The sequence below is a fragment of the Lagopus leucura genome, unplaced genomic scaffold (genome assembly GCF_019238085.1).
Source record: "Lagopus leucura isolate 7727_CA_CO unplaced genomic scaffold, USGS_WTPT01 Super-Scaffold_100009, whole genome shotgun sequence".
NCBI lineage: Eukaryota > Metazoa > Chordata > Aves > Galliformes > Phasianidae > Lagopus > Lagopus leucura.
In genome coordinates, this window is record NW_024962266.1 from 18,051,396 (window position 1) to 18,076,191 (window position 24,796).

The 24,796-nt window shown below is 38.2% G+C and overlaps 1 protein-coding gene across 3 annotated transcripts; it reads right to left on the minus strand.

Annotated features, from left to right (window-relative positions):
• Window positions 1-701: 701 nt before the first annotated feature.
• GIPC2 (GIPC PDZ domain containing family member 2) lies at window positions 702-23,087 on the minus strand. Of its 3 annotated transcripts, none has more exons than XM_042873743.1 (6): window positions 22,810-23,087; window positions 15,804-15,989; window positions 12,490-12,670; window positions 9,989-10,098; window positions 9,193-9,274; window positions 702-1,952 (listed from the first exon to the last, which is right to left on the minus strand). In XM_042873743.1, exons 1-6 carry the CDS (start codon window positions 23,050-23,052, stop codon window positions 1,798-1,800), a joined length of 957 nt encoding a protein of 318 aa, XP_042729677.1. In that variant the 5' UTR covers window positions 23,053-23,087; the 3' UTR covers window positions 702-1,797. The 3 variants fall into 3 exon arrangements, with proteins under 3 accessions (XP_042729677.1, XP_042729679.1, XP_042729678.1); XM_042873745.1 differs by lacking the exon at window positions 22,810-23,087 and adding an exon at window positions 22,724-22,747; XM_042873744.1 differs by lacking the exon at window positions 22,810-23,087 and adding an exon at window positions 19,999-20,188.
• Window positions 23,088-24,796: the final 1,709 nt, after the last annotated feature.

Sequence of the window (24,796 nt, forward strand, 5' to 3'; positions counted from 1 at the left end):
GAAAAATCACCTGTTGACCAAGTTTCTTTATTTTCCTTTTAATAACTAATTTTCTAGTAAAACTACTTATACTTCTCATAACTTGAGAATTGCCTGAATTTTTTCCAGCAATAGTGTACGCGTTACTACAGAAATCCATAATTATCACACCTATTTAAAGATACACGCATATTACATCCCTGGTAACACTGATTATACAAGGCACATGTACAGTGCAATTTTGACACCTATTAACTTTCTTAAATACAATAAAATGTCTGATCTCCATATGTCTTTGTACCACTCATTTCATAAAAATGAACATGTATATTAAACAAAAGCTTATCCTTAAGTTAGAGGAACAAAACACTCACAGTGGCATTTATGAAATTGATGACAATCCCCTTGAAGAGCATTAACAAGACTTAAAGTCAGGCCCCATATTTTTGTTTAATTTCATTTTCACTGTCTTATTGTGAGACTCATTGTCTTATTTGGCTAAAATGTAAATTGCATATATTTTTTCAAAAAATCAGAATCACTACAATTATCTCTTGAAAGTTACATTTTCTATAAAAGTTAGCAAGAACGTCTTGATTAAAACCTAACAGTAATAACTGAAAAAGAATACAGTTATAAATAAAAACAAAACACCGCTCTTCATTAAATATAGAGTGAACAAGAGGATAAATGCAGACATAGCAGATGTGTTAAGAGACAGCTAATTTTTTAACAATCCGAGATTTATTCGTAAAACATTATCAGTTAAGAATAAACATCTATGTACAGTATAATTTGAAATCCTGAAGTATAAAATGATATTAATTGAAGTTTTAGACATTCATTTTCATCCCAACTACAGTTGTGATCATAGAACTACATCTACTGATTCTGAGCACCTTCTTAAATATCTCTACATTGCCATTCTGAAAAAAACAACAGACAAGATGAAGCGGGAACGTCATAGGATTTCAGCAAGGTGTTTACTACATGCAAAGATAAGTGAAGCATTTAGTCAAGTATTACAGTCTCCAGTGCCAGATCACAGATATTATCCAAATATGTGAATATTAATCAAAATTAACATTTGTTTCTTGTTATGCAGTAGCTATTGTGATAATATGGCATCTGAATAAAGCAACGGATTCCTGCTCTAGGCATTTCTACTAAATCATTTCAGAAATACGTAGGCAGTGTGTGTTAATGACCAAAAATAAGAGCAAGTTTATTTTAAAGTCATAGTTGTTTGTTGTTTTGTTTCCCCCCCCCCCCCCCAGAGGAATTTACTTTTTCCTGAACATGAAACATGCCTTTCCAGAGGCAGGGTGGCTTCTTCTCATCTTTTCTACTGAAAAGCCTACATTCAGGCCAAACAATGCAGCTCTTGGCCTACTTGAATACTTAAGAACCAGCAGATCAGAGAACTGCAGTGTGTTGGTTTTATTTTTTTTTTAAATCAAGTTTATAAATCTTTCTTAAAAAAAAAAAAATAATAATCCAAAAAATTTTGCATCTATCTATCATTTCTCAAAATAGACACCAAAGTACATAAAATGCATGTATAAATACATCTACTTGGCCCTTCTCCTCTCAGTGATTTCTACATTTAAATTAAATGTTCATTCTAAATGTGCAGTTGTTAGACCTTTGAGTATATCTTTATTTCTGTTAGAAACTTTCATTGTAAAACAAAGTTTCTGATAAGAATACTTGTATAGAGCATCCAAGATTTATATCAATAAAAATATCAGTCTTCTGACATACGTATTTCAAAGTCACTTTATACTTTTGAATTGAGAATGTTAAACTTCATAATTCTCATTCCAGTCGTCCTTGCTTAGCATCCCCTATTGCTCCCCACACATCAAAGACAAACTCATCTGGAAATGCAAAGTCTCCAAGAGTTTCATCCAATGCCACTGCAAATTCATCTGGGTTTTTCTTGTCTTTTCCTGCTTCCACCATTGTTGCAGCTGAAAAAAACAAACAGAAAATAAAAAAATTATTCTCATGGAAGTGACAATTAACATTTGCCCAAGATATTTTTTTGAAAGTTTTCAGAGTCCAGTAGTGTTAAGGGGATCTAAAGCTTAGCTACTGAATCTTAAATTCATTAATATCTGCGTGCCATCCCCCACAGTATGTTTTGGTAAATGGGAGAGCTTCCTTGGAGTGTTCATTATATATTCTTTTAATTGTTTGGGAGATGTTAATTCAACCAGACTTCATTTCTCTCTAGCTAAATTATGTTCACCATTCATTACTACACATAAAGCATAGGTCTAAAGGCAAGGTACAGGAAACTCCTGTGATAACAAGCCCCATGCTAATGCACAACCAATTTCAGTGAGTTTGATGTAGCCTCACTTATCTAAAAGGCATACTCAAATGCTTTTTTCCCCTCTAAACAACAAATAAAAGATCCCAGCAAGTCAGAGTTTAAAATAGCCAAGTTTTTTGTATTTAAAAATTTTTTTTTTTAACAAAATATTTGAACATGGGAAAATTATATACAACCTATGCAGTAGATACATGCAACCAAATTAATACGGGTTTGCCAGAAACAGCTTCTAAATTTAAGTGTTATAACCTGTATTTGGAAAAGGGCAATGATAAAAAAAAAAAAGTATAGAGAAAACACTTGAACACTTCAGGAAAAAAGGATTCAAATACTATGCACAGTTCAACATATGCACAGTGTCAAAAAAGCCACAAAAAAAGAGCAGAATGTCATTTGTTAGCAAACAGAGATAGACCAATATCTTGTTCGTCCAGCAATTTCTCCTGTTAAACACATGAGAATCAATCTTTATGAAGTTTCAGACTTCAGTTTGGAAGCTGCTTTAGTCACTGGACAACTCCTCAGATTCCAAGAGAAATTACAAGTCTATCACAAACAGCACTCAACAGTGGCTGTAGGGGCATTAGCAGAAAGGAAAGCTGTGAGGGCTCAAAGCTCCCTCTTTCACAGCACCTGCACCTCCCAAAAAGATGAAAGATGTCAGCTCAGGAGAGATCAGCAAAACTAAGCTAAGCCAGTAGGCTATCTTCGTTTGAGGGATGCAGAAGACTGTAAAACAGACTCAGCACAAAAGGACTGCTGAGTGATTTACTTTCTGAGCTGTATCTCTGCTCCACAGCCTCTGTTCATATTAACAACAAAAAAAAGATTATATTGTGCAATAGATGAATCAAACTCTGATTTATTTCATTGTCATCTTTTACACCTGCCTGGTACTGCGAGATGATGTATAACAGAAGATGAAGAACAAGTAACTTCCACCTTCTTTACAAACAAATGCTAATGTCACACTTCAAGGATTTAATAACTTCTAGGCTATTTTTTAAGAGGGATAACTGAGTTGAAAACATGTATTACAGTGCCTGACAAAGGGAAGGAAATCCTGAAATCACAGATAACCATTTTCAGTAAGAGTCTACTGCATACTTGCTATGTAATGCATGCAGTACACGGTATTGAAATGGCAAAATCTCAATGATAAATGTAAAATAAGCTTTCCTTGTTCAAATGTGTATTTAATATTATTTTGTTAACCTGAAATTGTTTATTGACAGTTGGAACCGTCTGGAAAATAGAGCTGGTTATTATGCAAACTTTTAACAAGCTGAGAGCAAACTGGAGCCACATGCCACACTGTAGACATCAGCAACAGCAACTCTGAAGAAATTCGATGTTTCAGTTTTAACTACATTCAGACGTGAGACTGCAAACAGGATCTCCATGCCAAACACCACAAAGAAGCCCAAAGTCTGACAAACAAACTGCTGTGCTCAAGGAAGCTTAAGCTTTACCCAGACTCCTGGCAACACTACAGGATCTCAAGGACTCAAGATGTCTTTCCCTGCCAGAAGTAACCTATTCTTGTTGGTGTGGATTCTTTCTGCCTCCCCCATGGAGTCCTTGGGATACTGACTCAGAGCAGTCTAAAAGGGAAATGAGGTGAAGGGCTTAATTTAACCTTTGCAGTTCTGAAACAAATGAGGATATGAAGCCGCTCCATATAGGCAGTGAAACAAGGTTGGAGGGAGAGAAGATGTGCAAGGTGAAAGACAATTTAGACATAAAAAGTATGCCTGGATACATTTCCTTAAGATATTGAAAAGAAGGTAGTCATCAAAAGAGTGAGAATCTAGACAAGTATTCCAGTGGAAAAAGTGGTAGAGCAAGGAATTTCGGAGATAAACTGAGACATGAAAGAGACATATGACAGTTTAAGAGCAATAACAACACATTCTTATATTGAAGTTCAACCATCCTAGTTAAAACTTCAGAATTACACAGTCATCAACCAAAACGCTACTTCAAACAAGGCTTTTTAAATATTGAGCTTCCCAAATTACAAAGTGACAGTAAGTCAAAATGTCACAACCATTTGAGAGCAGCAGCCTCAAATAAAAACCTTTACAACTATATTGAACAATTGCAATCAGCACTACCACTACACTTAATGAGCTATATTGTTAATGCACACTGCTCTTCTCTAATTCACCCGGTACAATAGAATACACTTAGGCAGAAAGTGCAAGATCTTCCTGTCTCCTGCATGCCTTTTCAGTAGCATGGTGCTGACCTCTAGTGCCAGCAGCATTGTATTACCGTTCAGCAAACGGCAATGTGAGATGAAAGCAATCCCTACTGGTGTTGGCACACTAGTTCTTACCACCGACGCATACGAACAGGCAAAGACGAACCCTGTATTTCGCTAGTTTCAAACGCAGAGAAGCACTAAGAGAGACTAGTTTCTCTATCACGCAGTGTACATGTTCTTACCCCCCTGGGCAGTTACCACATGCATGGGGTGGCATCCATGACCTCAGAAGCACAGCTGGAAAATTCTGTGCAGAATATGCATGCTTACATGGTGACAATTGCAATGCATAATTCCCAAGACAAATCAAAAAGTACTTAGTTCAAGGGTATTTGGTAGATACGTGGCAATTGGAAAAGAACTTTACTGGCTCTCAGAGGACAACATCTCCTTGCCAAATTAGCTCCACTACCCTCTTTCTCCCACTGCTTCTCATGTGACACAATAAGTGATTGCATAAATTTTATTCTAATACAGAGAATAGTTTTCTTGACAGTCCAGATAGTCCCATTGTCTTCAGAAATTTGTTTTAAAATCCCACTGCTAGCGATGCTCATACTTGAGAAAATTTCATAAAAAAAAAAAATGTGAGAAGTTCAGGGAACTCAAAAGTGACAGAAGAAATTTTCTTCTCAGCTTTGACCAAGGAAGCTCGCTATCAGGCTTCCCAGAACACAATCACCTTACATAGCAGTTTTTGCCACCTATATCCTCTTCTGTCATTTTCAGAAGAAAAAAAAAATAACCTTTCAGAAGCCTTAACAGACATTTCAGTATTTATTTAGCTGTAATGATATCAGAAGTTTTGCTTTCATCAAAAGGTAACAAATATTAGTCCAGCCTAACATTTTAAAAGAGCTAAAATAATCACCCACAATTCTTATCAATACGACAGAAAACAAAGCATGCCACTAGAGTTTTCAGTGATTAATATACCTTGGTGTTAGCTTCATGTTGAACACTGTCACAAATTAATCAATTTGAATGGCATAGTACAAAAACTGGAGAAATATAATCCTTTGAAGAATTAAGTTTGTAGACAATAGAAAAAAGCAACAGATTTGAGGAAAATACCACTTCATTCAAAGCATTTCAAAATACAAATATCCATCCAGCATTGCTAGGATGTACAGAGAATAAAAGCTGAGGTGAGGAAAAACAAACTATATGGAATATAGCCGTATTTTGAGTATCTGGAAAGCTGGAAAAATAAAACCATAAATTGAAAAGTAGATCTGAATTCTTCTAAACAGAATTGGAGAATATGCTAAGGTATGTAATCTCTGACAACATTAGAGGAACATCTGCGAGGAAACAATCATCCAAAAGCATGAAAATAGAACAAAATATTTATGAGTGAAGAGTAGCCAGAAGATGCTGGAACATCTCAACTTGGACAGGAAACCCTTTTGCAAAAGTTTGCCATTGATAGCATTCTGGGGTTGAGTGCTGTAGATACAGGCTTTCTCCCACCCACAACCTTTGATGTCAAATACAGCTTATCTCAATTCACTGATTTAAAAATAAATGCCATAAGAATTCTTCACTAACAGTGCTTTCTGAACCATTCCAATTAATCAGCTGTTCATGTTCCTGTATCAGAAAACACTCACAAGACTTAAAATAATCTTCAGCAGCCCTCACTAATGCATTTGTATTTTAAAGAAAGCTGAAATCTTTGTCCAATTTCTAACATGTGCATGAAGCTGAGGAGTACATTTACAGAGCCAAATGTATCTTCTGTGAATTAAGCCATTTTTTCCCCAGTAAAATAGAGAGGTAGAAGTGCAGGTATGTAAATCTCAACAGTGTTTAGATACCTGAAAATAATCATCTGTCACCACCACTCCCCTCCCCCCCCATACATACACACTTACACACACACACACACATATATATATATATATATATATATATATATATATATATATATATACACACACACACACGGTGTTCAATTAAACAGTTTAAAAGCTTTTCCTCCTACTCAGGGGCTCATGTATATATTTAGTCAGCCATTCTTGAAACTCCCAAGATACTTAGCAATGCAAAAATTAAGGGCTTTATCTCATCTTTAATTCTGTCTATAATTTTACATTATTTTTCTCTCTCTTCTTTCTAACTTCTGGCTCAAAATTAGGGCACTGTTTCAGAATTCAATCTCACTATGAAAGTGTCATTTTAATGGAGATGAAAAAGCAATATTAACTGACAACCAGAGCTTCTGACAAACAGAACTGCATGGGAGTGAGCAATGATTGAGATCTTAATCACTTGTCGGCTGTCGCATTGTGATGACTTGCATTTTCAACTAATCTGGCTTGAGTAATGAGCGAAATTTCTAGCTGAGCAGTGATTGGCATTCTCTGAATGAATCCTTTCCTCATATTTCATCTTCATGGGTGACTGATCACATCTAGTATATAAAAAAACCTGACATATGTTAATTGAACAGATTTGTGACAAGTGATTAGCTCTCCTTTCCTAAAGAGATCTAGAGTTGTTTAATTATTTAAAAGTGATAAAAACTTTTTTTTTTCTTTTTTTCCATCGTCATTGGCCCTTGACTAAGATTCAAACTCCAAGAAACAGCTTCAAGGATGCAAACTAGAGCTAGGTAAACCTCTTATCTTTGCTTCATGACAATTTCTTTGTTTAACAGACTTCATGAGAGGAAGAGAAGTAAGCGCAAAAGGCAAACCAGCAACCCAGTTGAGAAGCACAGAGTAGCTTTGAGGACAAAGACCTGTCCATTCTTTGAGCATTTTTTAAAGGCATTCTTTAGGACTATCCAAGGTACACACTGAAAGATGCAAGGACATCAGATCTGTTAAAATACATATACAAAAATATCAGGGAATTCATAGAACTCCATCAAGTGCTTGACAATCAGCAGAGCCAAGCTTTTACTACAAACTGAACTCTTCAGTCAACTGTACAAGAACCACCCAGTTATAATAGTGAGAGTCAAAGAAAGGTAACAGTAGTTCCCACAGTAACTCACGATCTTGTTACACAGGAGAGCACAGCATATGCTGAAGATCCAAAAAACAAGCTCTAGCCTACAGTCTCAGGAACCTGGACTACAGATACAAAAACAAGAGCTACCTGTTTTTATTGGGCAGGAGGCCTGGAGACCTTGGATGTAACTAACAAGGACAGGAGCCTTCAGAAGATTGGATCAAGCTGGGGCTTGCAACAGCTGCAGGACAAAAACAGCTCCAGAGGGGTGACTGGCACGAGTCTTGGAAGCTTTGAAGCCTGAGCCAGAGACTGTTCACAGTAAACCTAAACAGAGGGTCAGACTGCACCACCCAGGGCTCCTGAGAACATATTGCATGCCAGAGGCATCATGTACTAGAGGTGCTGGGAATAGAATTTTTGAGAACTGTTAGTTTCTTTAGAACTGGGAGGATAATATCTGCAAAACAGCGCTATCCAGTTTTACGCAGCTTCACTCTCGCTTCCATGCTAGGAAGCCCCCTTGACCTTAGGCTGAGAGACAAATAGTAATTCGCCTACAATTTTTCCTGTGAAGCAACGTGTAGAGCTGCCAATAAGATGCTTGCCAGGAGGAGCAGCTGGCAAAAGTCATTTGGTTATTCAGATTATTTTATATTGTTCTTATTCCTGTCTGCTAACTGCTGCCTGTCCAACCAATACTGCTTTGCCTTTAGCTACATGCCAGACCTATCACCTCTTTTGCTTTGCCTCTATCATTTCTCTCACGTAAAGGCTTTCTTTCAATATTGCTTTCCATTTAGTTTGTCCTTTCCTAACTCTTGTCTGATTTCTGATATTGCAATAACAAATAACTTCTGCCTTTGTTTCAGCATTAATGATATCGTATGAGGACTGCACCTAGCCGCTGCTCCCGCACTGGCAATTCTTAATCAGCTAGACCACAAAACATGAACAGCTTCTTCCCTTACAAATGGAAGTTCATATTTAGGTGGTGTGAGATAAACAGAGAAACAACAGCTGCAGGGGCAAGTTTAGTGTAGTTTTAAGGAGCTAATAATACTGATCTTCAAAAGTTTCTTGCACTATAAATTGATTATTTTAAAGCTAGCAAATATAATGGAAAATTTCCCATGTTTCTTCAGTAAACAGGCTTTAAAGAATTTGATCAATCTGCAATTACTCTATCAGTCCGGTTGCTAAACAGTTACTCCTTCACTGAAAAAGATCTCAGACTAACTTTAATGATCTCCTTTAAAGTGTTTAAGCCAAGGGATGAAAGAGAGAGGGAGAGGAAAAACAGCAAATAGACATGCTTGACCTTAACAATCCCCCAGCCTCACATACAAGCTCTGGTAGAAAATATATGCCATAAAGAATGGCAATGAAAGTTAATGGCAAATAACTAAATAAATTATTCAGTAGTGTATAGATAGCAGGTAGAAAGATTAATTACATCATAACGCTTGTAGTGAGAAATTCTCCCTTTTATCAAAGACATATTCAGAAAAACATAGGCAAGGTTTCTGGTTTACATTCTAGACAGGTTTTGTTTTGCTTACACAGACAGACTGAAACAACTATAAATTAGATAGAATGAGAAATTACTGAATCATGTAGTAAAGCATTCGTTAAAACTCACCTAATTCAATATCTCTTATCCCCATATATGTTTCAAGAAGTTCATCCACTTTTTTTACTGCTTTTTCTTCAACTTCAGACAGCTTTATTGAAATAAAGGGAGAGAAAGTGCAAAAGTATTACTATATCCTATGCAGACTTTAAAACAAGATATTGCCTACTGCTTATCTTCACTCTCACTGTAGCTGCTTAGACTTACAAAACCTAAAAGTAAATCATGTTATCCCTCCCTATTCCCTTCTTTTCACAACTAACTACAAACTTAAAACCACAGAACTTTTACACTGACCAAACAAAACACAGGCCTTTCAACTCTTGACAATACAGACCTGTATCAAAGTCTCATCAGCTTTAGAAGATCCTGAAATAAGAAAAATTTCTTCTTTCAAACACTACTCCTGGTTTTACACACATTCATGTCAGCATAAGTTATTAGCCTCTCCTAGCAACCATGCTTAAACTAGCCCAGTACACTTTGTGGTGTCAGATACAAAACCACATCTTCATCCATTCCTTTTATTTTCTCTTTTCTTCTTTTCAACGCTCCTTGGTCTAATGCACTTTAACATCATCCATCTAGACATCTAGGAAAAAGTTCCAAATTCTTGAGCCCCATCCTATCTTTCCTAGCCTTCAATTTTGTGTAAACATTTCTCCTTACAGAAAACAGTCTTCATTGTATGCCCCACAAGCTTTGTAACGTGAATTTTCCCTCCCTGCTTTACCTTCAAAACCGTGGGAAGATTAAATTGGGTGCTAGAAGGTTGAACTATTGAAAAGCCACAAAATAACCTTACCATTTCCTCCACAGTGGCAGGGCCTTTATTTCTCAGTCGAAGTGTTTCTCTCCCTCTGGAGATTTTAGCCTCTGTCAGAGTCCCACCTTTGGACCTTGCTGCCACCTTTTCTAAAGTAAAAAAGAAAACAAACAAACGAAAAACCGAAGTATATGGTATGTACACAATGCATCTGCTTTGCCGTTACATTACCTTCAGTTTTAATTCTAATAAAAAACCAGTAGGCATCTAAAACTTCAACCATAAATTAACTACATAAGCTACATAGCTTTGCTGTCAATTTGTCTTCGAACTTTGATAACCACTTTGACTACACTGAAGCTGGGATATCTACTGACAAATATATCTGTTGAAGCCTATTGCGTTCATTATTACATGCGTGTCTCATATAATTTTACTTTCATATTCTACAAAAACCACAAGTATTTATCAGATGATGTCTGAAGTCATCAACCAAATGCTGACTTCACCCTGCCCTCCATAGGCAGACTGTACGGCAGCTGTAGCTTTGCAACATTTTCATCTTTCACCGAGCCTATGATGAACACAACATTTCAAAATGCATGATACTGAGCCACACAGTGGTGAATAGGTCCAACTGTTACACGTTAAACCATTTGATTACTATCGGTCACTCAGATGAAACTGTCCATAAGTAGTCCTGTGGGAGTTTTCTCCACAGGTTTCAGGAAGGTCAGGATTTCACACCTGATAAATCCCTGAAGAGAACATCTGGTTTTATCTTAAGTTTTCTTTACCTGAATTCAGTTTTCCCTGTTTATTAAATTAGTAAATTGAATATGAAATCATGTAAGATATGTCCTAGATCATAAAGGCTGAAATGAGCCATAGTTTCACATACAGGATTGACGAGGATTTAATTTATTTACTAATTCAGGAGTTAAGTAGTAAATTTAGAAAGTACTAGAAAGAATTTTGTAGAATTGTTTTCACTGTACTATTTTATTTTCCACACTATTCTTACTTTTAGAAGAACTTATGCTGTATGCATCCTGCCTAGGCAACAGGCAGGGTATTCTTAACCTGTCTCATATTGGGCACCGGGAGTTTTAAGCCCATTTCTGTAGAATAAAAAATACATACAGCTTTCAAAAATCTGTCCAATAAGCTCTACTTCAATGTCAATTTAATGTCAGATAAAAGGTATTGCCATGGAATTAGCAAGTTCCCTTCTCTCCATCATCAGCAGATGAAGAGGTACCTTAATCATCTTTGGAAAATAATTGCTATTAAATAATAGTTCAAGTCATCAAATGCTGATTTACCCCAGTCTTTACAAACAGACTATGTAATAGGCTTAGCCCTGAATGCCCATATTAAAAAGATATTATTATACTACTAATTGCAACACTTTATGTATGTACATTACACTGAAGTACATTACAACAGGAGTATTAGCTTATATCCAGGGATATTAGAGATATATCACATTCTGTGCAGAAGGACCAAAAGCTATCTTCAAATTTGTTTCAATTTCTGCTGTTATTCTGACACCAAGTGTCAAGATTGGTGTATGACAGCAGTTGTAAACTGTTAACAGATTTTAAAAAAAGAAAAAAAAAATCAAACATTTTCCACTGTGGTGAAGAGATTGTGAGTGCACATGAAGTCATACATACTTAAGATGCAGAAGTATTTTGTACTTTCTTTCTTTTTAAAGAAAAATAATGCATGGATCAGAGGGAGAAACAAACCAAAACCTGAGAGAATAAAAATCAAAAAACCAATCTCTTTTATCTCCTTAAGCTAACACAACATATTTTTATTTTTACTACCTTGATAAAATTAATGTGCATATGGATTAGCAGGAGGTATACGTTTGTCCTATCACTTGTATCACTTTCACACAGCAGTCAGGCATCAGGTAGAGGCAGAGCTTTGTGTAACTCATTTCCTTCAGTTGCAACTATACCTGCTGTATAATAAAAGAGTGAACAAAATGTTGGGGATAGCAGCCAAGGAGGTGCTCTGGGGAATCCCAGACTCTTCTCTGCTTCATTCTTCTGCGTTAGATAGCTCAGTCCTGCCTAAAGCTCACAAATATAAAAATCTGATACACAGATAAACAGGGTTCATATGTAAGAGATGTAGAGGAAAACAGAAAGGGAAGTTTGAGAATCAGTGAAATGATCCATGCTTTAAAACTGTGCCTATCAAACTTGTACTTATTCTGCACTGCCATGTGGTAGCAAAGAAATCAAGCAACTGAGACTCAGTGCTGAGTCAGCCCAAACTAGGATAACTGCTGGAGAAAGCAGATGGAAGAAGATTCCTTCCTAAAATTCCCTCTCCAAGAAAAATATATATTATATTTACATACACACACATAACACATATATGTATATATCTGTTCTATACATAGAATGTTCCTCTCTTTTTGCAGCAGTTACATTACCTTGCCTGAAAACAGATTTATAGTGGAGTACAATGTCGGGAGTTCAGTATCCAGGGAACAAGGCAAACAGCCAAGCAACACTCACCAAATGACTTCATAGGCTCTATCAGCTTCAGCTTAAACACCCGACCTTTCTCCAGATCTTTTAGCATTTTGGCAACTTCATAATGCCGAAGATCTGACACATCTTTTCCATTTATAGACTCTATGTGATCGCCAACGCAGATCATTTTGGTTTGGTCCATAAGGCTCCCTTCTCTGATTCGCTATTGTTTAAAAAAACAGAAAATAATTAGAAACATTTTTTGAAATGGTAAAGAGGTGACAGATTCAAGAATGTCAGGTAAAAATATCAACAGCACTGAGTTTGTTTTGCCAGCAGGACATTTTGACTTTAAGATTTATGCCATAAAAGACATTTTAGAAAATTATTTTTAAACAAAGTACTTTAATATACATTGCATATAAAATCAACAATAGAAAAAAAAATGCAATCATACTTCAGAAGTTAAGGCTTCTGAGTAAGCTAATGTTTTGGGCTTTTGTTTTTTGGGTTTTTTTGTTTGTTTGTTTTTTGCTTTAAAACTGTACCCAATGTGCCAGTAATGTGAATGTCATCTTTTGACTTTAATACTCTGACAAGCATAGGTACAAAACTTCTCTCGTGTAGTCCTGTGACATACAAAAAAATATATGTGATATACTAAAAAATGAGGTACTATGTAAGTCTAATCTTAATAAGGCTTATCTATGAGTGAATTTCTACAATTTTCCTCACTTAACTATATAACTGCATATGGTAAGTTATTTCCTGTGAAATAACAATGAAGGACAATAAATGCTTACAAATGTTATTTCAGGGAATACAAGTGGCATAGAAGCAGAGGTCATAAAATGAAACCGAATTTAATATTCATAGTTTTTCCAAAGTTCAATTTAAAGTGAGGAAAAAACAATCATTAAAAGATCTCTATGATTTATCAAGTCAATTAAAGGACAATTAAGATTTCAGTGATTCAGTTTATTGTTGTTAAATGCTGTCATATTTATCACGCTCCAGTCATGAAAGCCATTATCCTATTTAATACAAAAGCTATGACGTTCTAAAATGTCTTCTATTTTGCACAGATACAGATATCATTTGAAAATCTTCCTAAATAATGTACATTTCAATAAAGACTAAGGCTGGTTTCAGGCTGGCTTTAAGTTTACAGCGAGACAAGGGAGATAAACATATTTCCACCTAATACTGTAGCACTTTCCCTAGCTGCTAACTGTCTTAAAAACCTGTTTCTAGTTCATGTGCACATGTCTAAGCCCACATATGTGCCTCCATCTGAGAGAGTAAGTAGGAAGTGTGATAGTGCTCACTGTCCTATAAGACACTGCAACAATTTTTAGCTCCACGCAGAGCTTAACTCATTCTAGCACTTTTTGTTATTGCTGTTTAACCTAGATTGAAAACAAAGACTTCTGGTAAAAGAAGAGAGCAGTACTGTATACAAACAAGAAACTAGGCTCCAAATGCATTTCTATTGCCAGGGTTCAAAATTGTATCTGCCACACTTCATGTTCAGTTTAACTGTTGAATTCTTTCTATCTTTTCTTCTTCACTTGGATCCTAATACCAATACTGTTTAAGTAGTATTACTTGATAATACCATTCATGCAGCATTCAAACAATTTTTTTTTTTTATGAGACACAGCACTCCAAGTTAACTGACTCAAGACAGTCAAACTATAATGTCATAGTAATTAAGATGCAATTGATATGCTTGTATTTCAAGCTCTAGAGAATGTGTAGAAGCTAGAATCCTTATTTCCCATGAAAATATAAGGGAATAATTCCAAAATATTTTTTAAGTAAAGTCAGTTTCTGCTTAGTGATGTAGCTAGTCAACTAAATATATAATACATACAGCTTTTACTTTTGCATACATGTACATATTCTGCTGTTTAAGTTAGCCATTAGCTAAATATGCAACAGTAACAAAGCAATCTTGCAGAAAGTCTTTTAAAATGATGTGGAATTGCCTTCCCATGAAGACATCACCACATCAGTTACACTTATTACTGCAACAATACAGTAACAACATTATATGCAGTCAGACAATTCCTATACAATTTCCTGGAAACTGCAGCTTACTGATGTAGTGAGGGTTTTCCAGTCCACTCAAATTATACAGCAGTCAATGCGATTGCTGTTTTCCTCTTCCCCTATTACCAACCATGGACAGAGAAAGTCATGCTCTATACAGTGCTGCACAAGCGAACTTGAAGCAGTGCTTCCAATGTATTCTTTTAAAATGCGACATGAGTGGCAGTGTGACAGTGTTATGGGTTGCATTGATACTACCACTGAAAATTCAGAGTTCCCTATCTCTAAACATAAAAATGAGGATGCAATTTTGCCAGACTTGCTTGCTGAAGCCTCCACTGCATCTCAATTTTGTCAAGAGCAATCTCTATCACTTTTCTTTTTTTTTTTTTTAAACAACAAGCAAGCCTACTTTTTATATCCTTGGTAGCTAAGAAACGAATAGAGAATACAATCTCTACATACAAGAAGCTCTGTTAGCAATAAGATCAGCATTTGAGACACCAATAATCAAACATAATTTCCGGTGTCTCACTAGTAACAGTTAACTGGAGTAGATTAAAGCAGCGCACCTAGAAAGGCTGGAAAAAATGGGGCAACTTCCTAATACCTAGTTTAGAAGGAAAGGTGCTGTAATTTCCTCCATCTTTACTTGTCTCAAAACAAATGGCCTATAGCTGGTGAGGAGGAGAGTAATTATGATTAATTAACACTTTGCACGCGCTGCTACCTATATTTTCTATGCAAGCTAATTGGGGTGAACTCTGTGAATCCATGTCCTCGCCACCTTTTAATCCATCCTACCTAAGGCAATGCCAGCATTGGAAAGCTGAAAGTGCTCTGTACTTGCAGCTGTTCTTACAGAGCATGCAGGATTTCACCCCACAAACACTTTAAGACTGAAAGAATACAGTCTTGTGACAATGAGTGACAGATATGCTGTAAGGATCTAAAGAATGATGTCAGAAAACTCACTAAAAAAAAATAAATAAATAAAAGAGGAAGCAGACGTAAGCAGTATGCAAAACTTTCCATCTTGGGATTGGTTACACAACGATCATATCATAAAGCCCATACACGTCACAGAAGCAACAAACAAATGATCTAATTTAAAAATGACATGCAGTACAGAAATAGCTGAACTAATTTCAAATGATAAATCTAAGGAAAAGCAACTTTTTCTGGTACTTGCCATATGCTAAATGGCTTGATAGTTCCAGAGGATCATTAAAGTAATAATTAACCTACCATGGTAACAAACTTCTACAAAAAAAAAGCATTTAACTGGAAAATAAATTTACCTTTATAAAGGGACAGCCAGCTCCATTGTCTGTAACAGTAAGTCCAAGCAAATCATCAGATTTAAGAACTTCCACTTCTTTTCGTTGTCCTTTTACATGGGCAAATATAAAATCTTCAAGGCCAATCTGTGCACCTAATAGCTTGTCCATATCAACTTTATGAGTGTTCAAAGTGCAAAACATGATCTGTGCAGGAAGGAAAGAAACACATTACCTTGAAGTTTAACAGTTTATTAGGTTTGGTGAATTTGACAGGCTGATGGGCTCTTTTAAGGAGAGCACACTATCAGCCCCTGATGATAGATCCATAACTGACATGATAAAAACTCACTCTCTCCAGCTGCCACAGGAAAAGCGACACTCGCCATCCACAAAAATGACAAGAAGCATCAATAGCTCAGACAGCAGATATGAGATTGCAGGGAACAAAGGAAAGGGACACATCTGTGCAATCAGCCTCTCACAGTCTGCCACAGGGCACCAACCCAGACACCAGCAGCTTAAGCTTCAGCTGAACAGCTTAAGGGGGGCTTGAGTATACCACCTCAAGAGCAGCCACGATTTTGTTCTTTGTCATGTACCAACCTCCAACTTGCAGCATTGCTCGTGGACAGTCAAGGGGTCTGCCCACCACAGCGCTGTATGGAGGAATCAGGCCAGCCCAGGCAGGTGTTAGGCATTCTGATGTAGCACATGTTCAAAGGGAAAATAGTCTAGCCAAGAAAATAAGAAACAAATCCACTGTTCCACCTCACAGCTAAGGCAATTTCATCTGCCAGCTGCTTGCCAAGTTGAAGTCAGACAAGAAAAAGGCCTGAGGGCGGCCCACACAGCTTTCTCCTAGGCAGTGCCAGAGAGTACAGGGCACAGGCCAGAGAAACTCCATCCCTAAGATCTACATCTGAGGTAAATGATTCCCTCAAGACCGTATTTCAAGTAGAACTGAAAGCAGGAGAGGAGGAGGAGGAGGCAGCTTTATACTGCATTTGGCCTCTGCCACAGGTGCAAGCCACTGGCAAGAGACATCATCATGTTACGCCTGCATTGCTGCCAGCGGGATGCATCTGACAAAAACAGCAGTGGGATGTCACAGTGTCCTACAGCTCTACTGCTGCTCTAGTGGCAGCCATGTGTGGAGTCTAACTGCTCCTAGTCACAGGTATAGATCAGCACCTGCAGAACCCCTGGTGCTCTAATGGAAATGTCGGCTTCCTTTCTTTCCCCATCACACCTACAAAATGTGGATTTCAGCCCCAGAACGCTTCAAATGCCCTTTTCTTCACTCTAGTGTCACTGGATGATGGCAGAAAAAGAAAAATGAAATGAAAGCAATCACACTATTCAGTTCTTTCCTAGAACAAATGCTTTTCCTAGTGTATTTCAGAGAGAGCATTTTGTTTTCCTCATTCATATAGAATGCGGGGTCTATGTCTTCTGTCCTTCCACTTTTGAAAAACGAAAGCTTAGTAGTGAGATGGAGATTACAGATTGGTGGAGTCTTTAGTTATTTCTTTCGAAAAAACAAAACAACTAAAACAGACTAATTACTTATCTGATAATCCATCAAACAAACACTCCAACCCAATGCCTTAGTAACAACAGTCACAACAGCACTTAACAGACATCAATTTTATTCTCTCAAGTAATGCAAAACTTTTTCAAGTTAATAAGCACTTACAAAATAATATAACCTAGAGAAATTCATATGGCTATAATCAGAATATTTTATTTTATTAGTACTAATCACAGCTAATCGTTGACTTTTTTTTCAAAACGAAAAAGTTTCAATCTGAACAGATTATATAAAATCCACATATATACTCAGCTTTCTTGCAAGCTACATAACTCAGCCAAGTGTACAACTGCAACTCAGTTCTATTTCTTACAGTGAACAACAAGCCCTATGGCTTTACACTTTAGACATTAATATCCTTCACCTGACCTTGTCAAATAGACAATCATGTAGTAATCACTGTCACACCTTTGAATAGATAAAACTGGCAACAGAGCAGAAATGTGATATTTAGAAACTTGATCCAGAGTTTCTCTTTTTAGACCTTCATCTGGATGGTATTCCCCACTATAGCCTATAAATCTCCAGAATTCTCAGTGAGTCAGTTCCATACTAACCACAAGGCTGAGAGAACATCAACCAGTCAAAAATAACACTTAAATCATCCTTTATCCTCTTTAGTGAACAACTGCTTTTTCTCAGAACAGATATCTTCAAAGAGTAATGCACTAAAGATGCATCCACCCAGGATAATATACAGTTACACCATCAGTTATAGCATAGCTTTATTTGTACATGACTGAGGACTGCCAATGGAAAATTTATATTTTTTTCTTAAGTTTTATGTTAATATAGGTATCTAATAACAGTTTGTGTATCTAATTAAAACAACAGCTACTGTAGTGCACTTTGTCACCCACTCAAAACTCTGTATAATTTTAAATAGTAATTTTCTTACCCAGAAAAGAAACAAGAGAAAAATCAATGAGTAATTTCCATCGCAAAGCCCTTTCTTTCCCTTCTCACCCTTAACCTTCATGTGCATTTGATCTTCAGCTCAGCATAACTGTGCTGTGACATTTCATGCCAACTGTGGCAAGGTATTATAAATCGTAGCTGCTGCACCAGTCCTGAAATATCTAGGATACCTCCTTCACTGAGTTATCTCACACAGCAGAAAGAAGAAGGAAATTCCATTTGGCTGGCAGAGACCTTGTAAAATAGATTCATCAGATAAGATTACTAACAAATTATTTCCTGCATCCATATTTTCAATAGTAAGAGACACCAGTCAACAAAAATGAGGTTATAGTCTTATACAAAGCAAGAAACTGCATTAGATAAGGAAGAGGGTTACGCTATGTGTTATATGAAGTACCTACGCAGTACCTTATTGCATATGCTTTATTAATCACCTTCTTTACTTCCACATTAAGCCTAAACCTTAAAAGATTTCAAAAATAAGTTGAGTGGTAACATGAGAAGCTATTAAAAGCACTTTTTGACTCAGTAGAGCTCATATACCTTTACAAAGGACATCATAATTATGTTACTTAAGAAGCTGAGGACTTCTACTTTTGAGCAGAATATAACACCCACTGACATATTTCCCTCTATATGTAGGCGTCATCTATATCAAGAAGCCACCATCATGTTTTCTACCTACCTTACTCACTTCATTCTCCCTGAGGAAAATGCAGGAGCCTCAACTTGTTGCAGCAACAAGGAGAGTAACCACATCCTCTTGGTTTCAGTGTGGTTTTGGTACTTTATCAGGCAGGCAACTTTGTCTCCCCAGATATATTCATAGTACTATAAAGTAAGCCTTCAGTGTTTTGTTGTTTAAAAAAAAATAAAAGAAAGAAACTCCAGAATGTACAAGAAATAGAGCAAGTCTCTCCCTTCAGCTACAAAAATACAGCTAAAAAGCATCTGAGAAGCAGATCATCAACACAGCAAGCATTGCATGCACCACAGTATCAAATACAAGCACCTCAGGGAACAGCAATAAACACTTGTTGCCAATGTGTTGAAAGGAGGTGGTTTGGAGGCAGTGTCATCTTTGATCATTTGAATTTGCTTTGCTTCAATCTTCAGATGAGATTGAGAGAATTCATTTCAATAGACAGGTGAGTACTCAAACTCCAGATATTTTAGTAAATTTCACAAACCGATTGTCCAGCCTTCTAAACTATGTTTTGGCATTTTTTTCCTCTTGTGGAAAAAAAAAAAAAGAAACTTACTGAAGTTGCTTCAACACTATTGTTCAGTTTTGGCTATTTTTCAGCGATTTCATAAAAGTTTAAATTGAACAGGTTTAAATCAAATACATCTGTGAAAGTTTAATGTGGCTGAGCCTTACTGTATACTTAACTGTCTAGCATCAGGAGGCAATGCTACAGAACAGCAGCCTGGGCACAAGCTCAGCAGCTGAGCTCCTATTGCTGGAAGAGAGAGGCAGCTGCTTTTCTACTCTAGGTGCTACTGGAAAGGCTTCCCTGTTCCTCTCTTCCCCTTATAATGTAGAAGTCCTTTCATCACATTAGATATCTCAGCCTTCACAGGCATTTATTAGACGCACCCACTAAGCATTCAGTTCACCTCACCTTACAAAGCAAACAACATAATCAGAAGTGTGAGCTATGAGTATGCAAACCGAAAGCTTGTATAGCTATCACTTACCATTCCCTCCCATCTGAAGAAGTAGTAGTCTTGCTACAGTTAGATTTTAATATTCACTTTCAAGTGCCTGGTTAGCCATTTTGGATAATTCAAAGCCCTACAATGTACTGTCACAGGAGCACACCAGCAAATGCTTTAACAGATCCATGTTGTCCTTTAGTCAGTGCTCATTTCTTTGTCATACAGGCTGCACTTCTCCTCCCTTGTGCAAAGAACCAGCTGGTTTGGACCAAAAAAAAAAAAAAAAAAAAAAAAAAAAAAAAAAAAAGCATGGCAAAACTGAGCAAGGTGGGCAGGAATACAGGCCAAAAGCCAGGTTCAAAAGGGACAATAGGGATGTTATCTTCAGGTGATGGATGAAAAATAAAATAACTGGACAAGAAGAGGTGAGTATTGGGAAAGCCTCAGGAAGGCACCGTTGGGGCTGTGAAGGATCGAGCAGCTCCTTCAAATCTAGGCTGGTGTTGTCCAACACTCATCCTACCCTACTTTCAATCAAGGTCTGCACAGAAGTTTCTGTCACTCTGCACTGATTCTTCAGAGTCTTTCAAACAAAAACTGCATTTTACATCGGTTTCACTCACCGAGCCTGGAAAGGATTGTCCAGCAGAACTAAATGCAGCTTGTACTGAACGACATGATACAAAGAGGAAACGAGGTGCTGCAGCCATGCTGAGTCAAAAGAAGAGACAGCTTACAAGTGTAGCTCATCTTGCACTGTGCCGAAATGCTTAAGTAGGAACTTATCCAAGAATCCATTCCCCTACCTACATTGCAGCGGTGGTTCGCCAACTGCTCTCTATACTGAGCTCCTCCCCTCACTCCTTCTCTGTCTATTTTCCACCTTGGTGACTGCAGGGCAGAGATCTCTGTGATATGCCTGTTTCCAAAGGCATTCAGGTATCACACTGCCAGGCTTCAGGGCACTCGGGTCACAGAAACTTTCCTAGACAGATAACACCTGTATGTGGCATTTGAGTACCTCAGTCTTTCAGCTTAAGGAAGTATTGCTTCAGGCATTATGCTTTACATGAGACTATACAAAAGCAGCATTAATCAGTAGATAATACTATTTAAAATGTCTGGTACCCCCTTACTTCCAGCAAGTTTAGCAGCCATCAGCAAACTCTTATGTTTTACGGCAATACTTGCCACAGATTTATCCTACTTCTTTCTATCAGAATTTTGTCACATTAATCAGGTTCAGATTCTTCACTCAGCTCAGGAAGTCATTTTTATTACTATTTTTGTTTCATTCAACGTTGTTTCTTCAAGCCAGCTGAATTTCTTGAGTTAAAAAAAAAAAAAGTAAGCATTGGAACAGATTGCCAGAGGCAGTAGGTGCCCCATCCCTGGAGACACTCAAGGTCAGGACGGACAGTGCCTGAGCACTTGATGAAGCTGTAGGTGTCCCTGTTCACTGCAGGGGAGTTGGACTAGATGGCCTTTGGAGGTCTCTTCCAATTCAAATGATTCTGTGATTGTAAGTTCAGTGCTTTTAGCACTATTTCCCCATCTGTTTTTACCAATAAACCACATTAAAAAAAAAACACACACAAGAAAAACCACACACACAAAAAACAAACAAAAAAACATAGGAGTAGGACAGTGAAAACAAAGGAAAAAAAAAAGAAAATTCCAGTTTAAGACTCTACTTAGTTTAATAAAACCTGTAGAAGTGCCAGATTATCCACCTAGAAGGAGAAATGGGAAAAGCGCTGTTCCTCCAGAACTGAATTTCCTGGTGAATGCTATTGAGTCAGCAGAGCCATGAGATTGGTAACAAAAGTTCAGTAAGAACAAAATTAACACAGAAGCCAATCTGACAATTAGAGAACTTGAGAGTTAAAGATACAACTGGAGATTGAACAGAGAACAAAAGGGAACAGAAGCTCAGTATGGAAAGAAAATAGAGAAGCAGAAGGTCAGAGCAGCTGGGAAGGTACTGCTTAATTACTTAATGCAACAGCGACTGGTTAAACTGTATTCACCACTACTGACACTTCTGTAATTTACTGTGTGAAATGCTGCTGGGTCAGGGCAGCCGGCCCCAGAATAAAATCTGCAGCAGAGTCCATGGCACTTCAGAAGAGGCTACCACACATAAGAGAAGCGGCACTGACACATGGGGACCTCTGGACGCTTAAGCATTCTCTTTCGATTTCCACTCAGAAGTTAAGGTTCACAGAACCACGTAGGCACGGCAGAACCTGATACGGCCCCTGCCTTCCAGCTACGGGAAAACAATGCGGCCGCAAACAAGTGATTCGCAATCTAAACAAATGTTTAAAGCTTAGCTCGGATGAAAAATAAAACTTAAAAAAATAAAATAAGAATTAAAAAGGCTTCAGAGTAATAAATCAAATAAATTCTTATTACGAGTTTAAATAATCTCAATTAAAAGGACGCTGTTTAACGATCCGGCAAAAACTTCCCAGCCTTCGCTGCAGTTGCTCTTAGAGGCTGTGGGTTCCCAGCCCAGCACTCCGCGTCACCCCGCTGCCTTCGCCGCAGGCACGGACCCCCAGCAGCCCGCTGGTTTGTCCTCGATTGCGGCAAGAACGGCCGCAGGCAAAAACCCCTCACTGGAAATAATTAATCCACCGCACCCCGGCGTGACCCAGCGCTGCGGAGCCCCGCTAACAGCGGGCCGACGGGAAGTTCATCATGACGGCAGACGGACCGGGTTTTTCTTCGCGTAGAAGTTAAACGCGGTTACACTTACGCCCTTTCGCACATGTAAACGCTCGCTCGGAAGCAGCAGTTTCGCTCGTAACGGAACGCAAAGCCGCCCTCCCGCCGGGGCCCTACCTCAGTAGGGGCGATGCCGAACACCTCAGCGATCTTAGCGTACAGCTCGCGGGCGCTGCTGAAGCCCTCCACGCGGCCCGTGGGGCTGCCGTGCGCCAGCTGCGTGTGGAACTGCAGTCGCGAGGCGCTCGCCGCCGGGGCCGGAGCCTCCGCCGCGGGCGGTGGGGCCGCAGCCTCGCTGTCCACCAGCTTGGAGGTCTCCTTGGACTTGCCCTTCTTCCTGGTCCCCAGACCCAGGGGCATCTTCTGCGCCTGCAGCGGGCTCCGGCCGCCGGGTCCTCGCGCTGGACTCTGCCCCCGGCGCCGCCCCGGCCCGGTGCGGCCATGCCGCCTCCAGGTGAGGCCCGAGCCCTCCCGCCCCGCCCCGCTTCTGGGGCGCACGCAGGGGGAGAAGCACCGTCAGGGAGGGCAGCGACACCGGGAGCCCCCGGGCCACCCCCCACGAGAAAGCAAAGTAACACGGACCCGGGACAAGAGCTATTCCTGTACATAAACGTTTCCTGCCCACAGGATTGATTAGGAAGGGTTTATTAGAAGGGCACTTTCAGTAAGATCACACCAATAACACCTACTCAGCCCAAGACGGTTCATGTTCCCTAAACTGGCCAGCACAGACATCTTTTCATTTCATTTCCTCTGTTTGGATATTACAAAGCATATGCTATGAAATCTATTTATATATACCTTTAAAGTCTCTAATTTATACACAAAGCCATTTTGTAGGAAGACTACCATCTTTCCAATGAATAGGCTCATGAATTTCAACTAGGAATAAAGTTGTTCTAAATACTGATCACAGAGGTTTACATTCAGGTTATAGAAGAAAACACAAAGTAGGTAAGGGCTTCTGCCAGCTCTTGCCTTTTTACCACGACTTGGCATACTGTAAACCTCCCAAGAATTAACACAGCTACAGCCATATAAGCAAGGTTTAAAGACATTGCTGTAATGGACAACAGCTTTGCAGTATTGAGATTTAACATGTTAGAAAACTATTTTTCTAACATTTAGTGGATTTCAAGTGTTTCCATCACCCAAAACAGAGAAATATATTCCCAGAAGACCTCTGCTGTGCTCCAGCATAGCTAAACTCACCTCAGTGGAATAACTTCATTTTCAGTGGTGCATTTACTCCACATCTTGAATGGTCAAGATGTGAAGAGAGGAAGATTCCTGAAATAGCATCCAGCACTTCCACAGGAATCTGCTGTAGAGTCGCAGAGAGAAGCAGCACTGCTTTGCTTTATCTTCCACATCTTAGGAAACACAAAACACCCAGAAGAAACAAAAAAAGGATTCTGGTGTACAGAATCAGAGCAGAAAGGCAGGCTGAAGAGGATGATGAAGAAGTAATCTGTAGTGAAATTCTAGTATAGTTGTTTGGAGAGTATCTAGCACTTACCAGAAAATACATAAAATGGTTACAATTCTGTTACTGGGGGAAGATAAAGGTTTTGAAGTCAGCTGGATTTGGGTCTTTCCAGACAGCATGTGATATGTTTAATAGAATAATCTGTGTAACTTTTATCCAGTAAATCAAAGGTATTAATTTTCCAGCAATTTCCACCAGTAAAATACACCAGAGAATAAACTTACCATCAGACTTTAATTGACCTTCCAAGACCAGTTTGAAACCAGAAAACTGAAAATTCAAGATTTCTCTGAACTTGGAAAACTGTATGAACCTTCCCTTTCCAATATTGGAATAGAACTGAGAGAACATTAGCATAAACTGAGATTGTAGTGAGATAAAATTAAAAGACAGTACCAAATGGCTCATGTCCAAACATCCTGATATTTTGGTTTTTCACTGTTACGCTATTTTTCAATAAGGTATTTCTTATAAAACATGCCTTTGCCCACTTACTAAAATGTCAATGTCACTAATTCTTCAGTAATACAGTTATTGTCCCCACCAATCTTGATCTCTTGTAACTCATTCCTTATCTTCTGAAATCATAACTGAATCAAAGTTAAAAATCAATTG

What these genes read in the sequence shown, in the direction of transcription:
- GIPC2 (XM_042873743.1), bottom strand. Translation starts at nt 23,052, where the DNA reads ATGCCCCTGGGTCTGGGGACCAGGAAGAAGGGCAAGTCCAAGGAGACC. An exon ending in CTGGCTGTCCCTTTATAAAG is followed by an intron (nt 12,671 to 15,803) that starts GTAAATTTATTT and finishes TTTAAACAATAG; the next exon opens with CGAATCAGAGAAGGGAGCCT. An exon ending in AGAGCCTATGAAGTCATTTG is followed by an intron (nt 10,099 to 12,489) that starts GTGAGTGTTGCT and finishes TTTTTACTTTAG; the next exon opens with AAAAGGTGGCAGCAAGGTCC.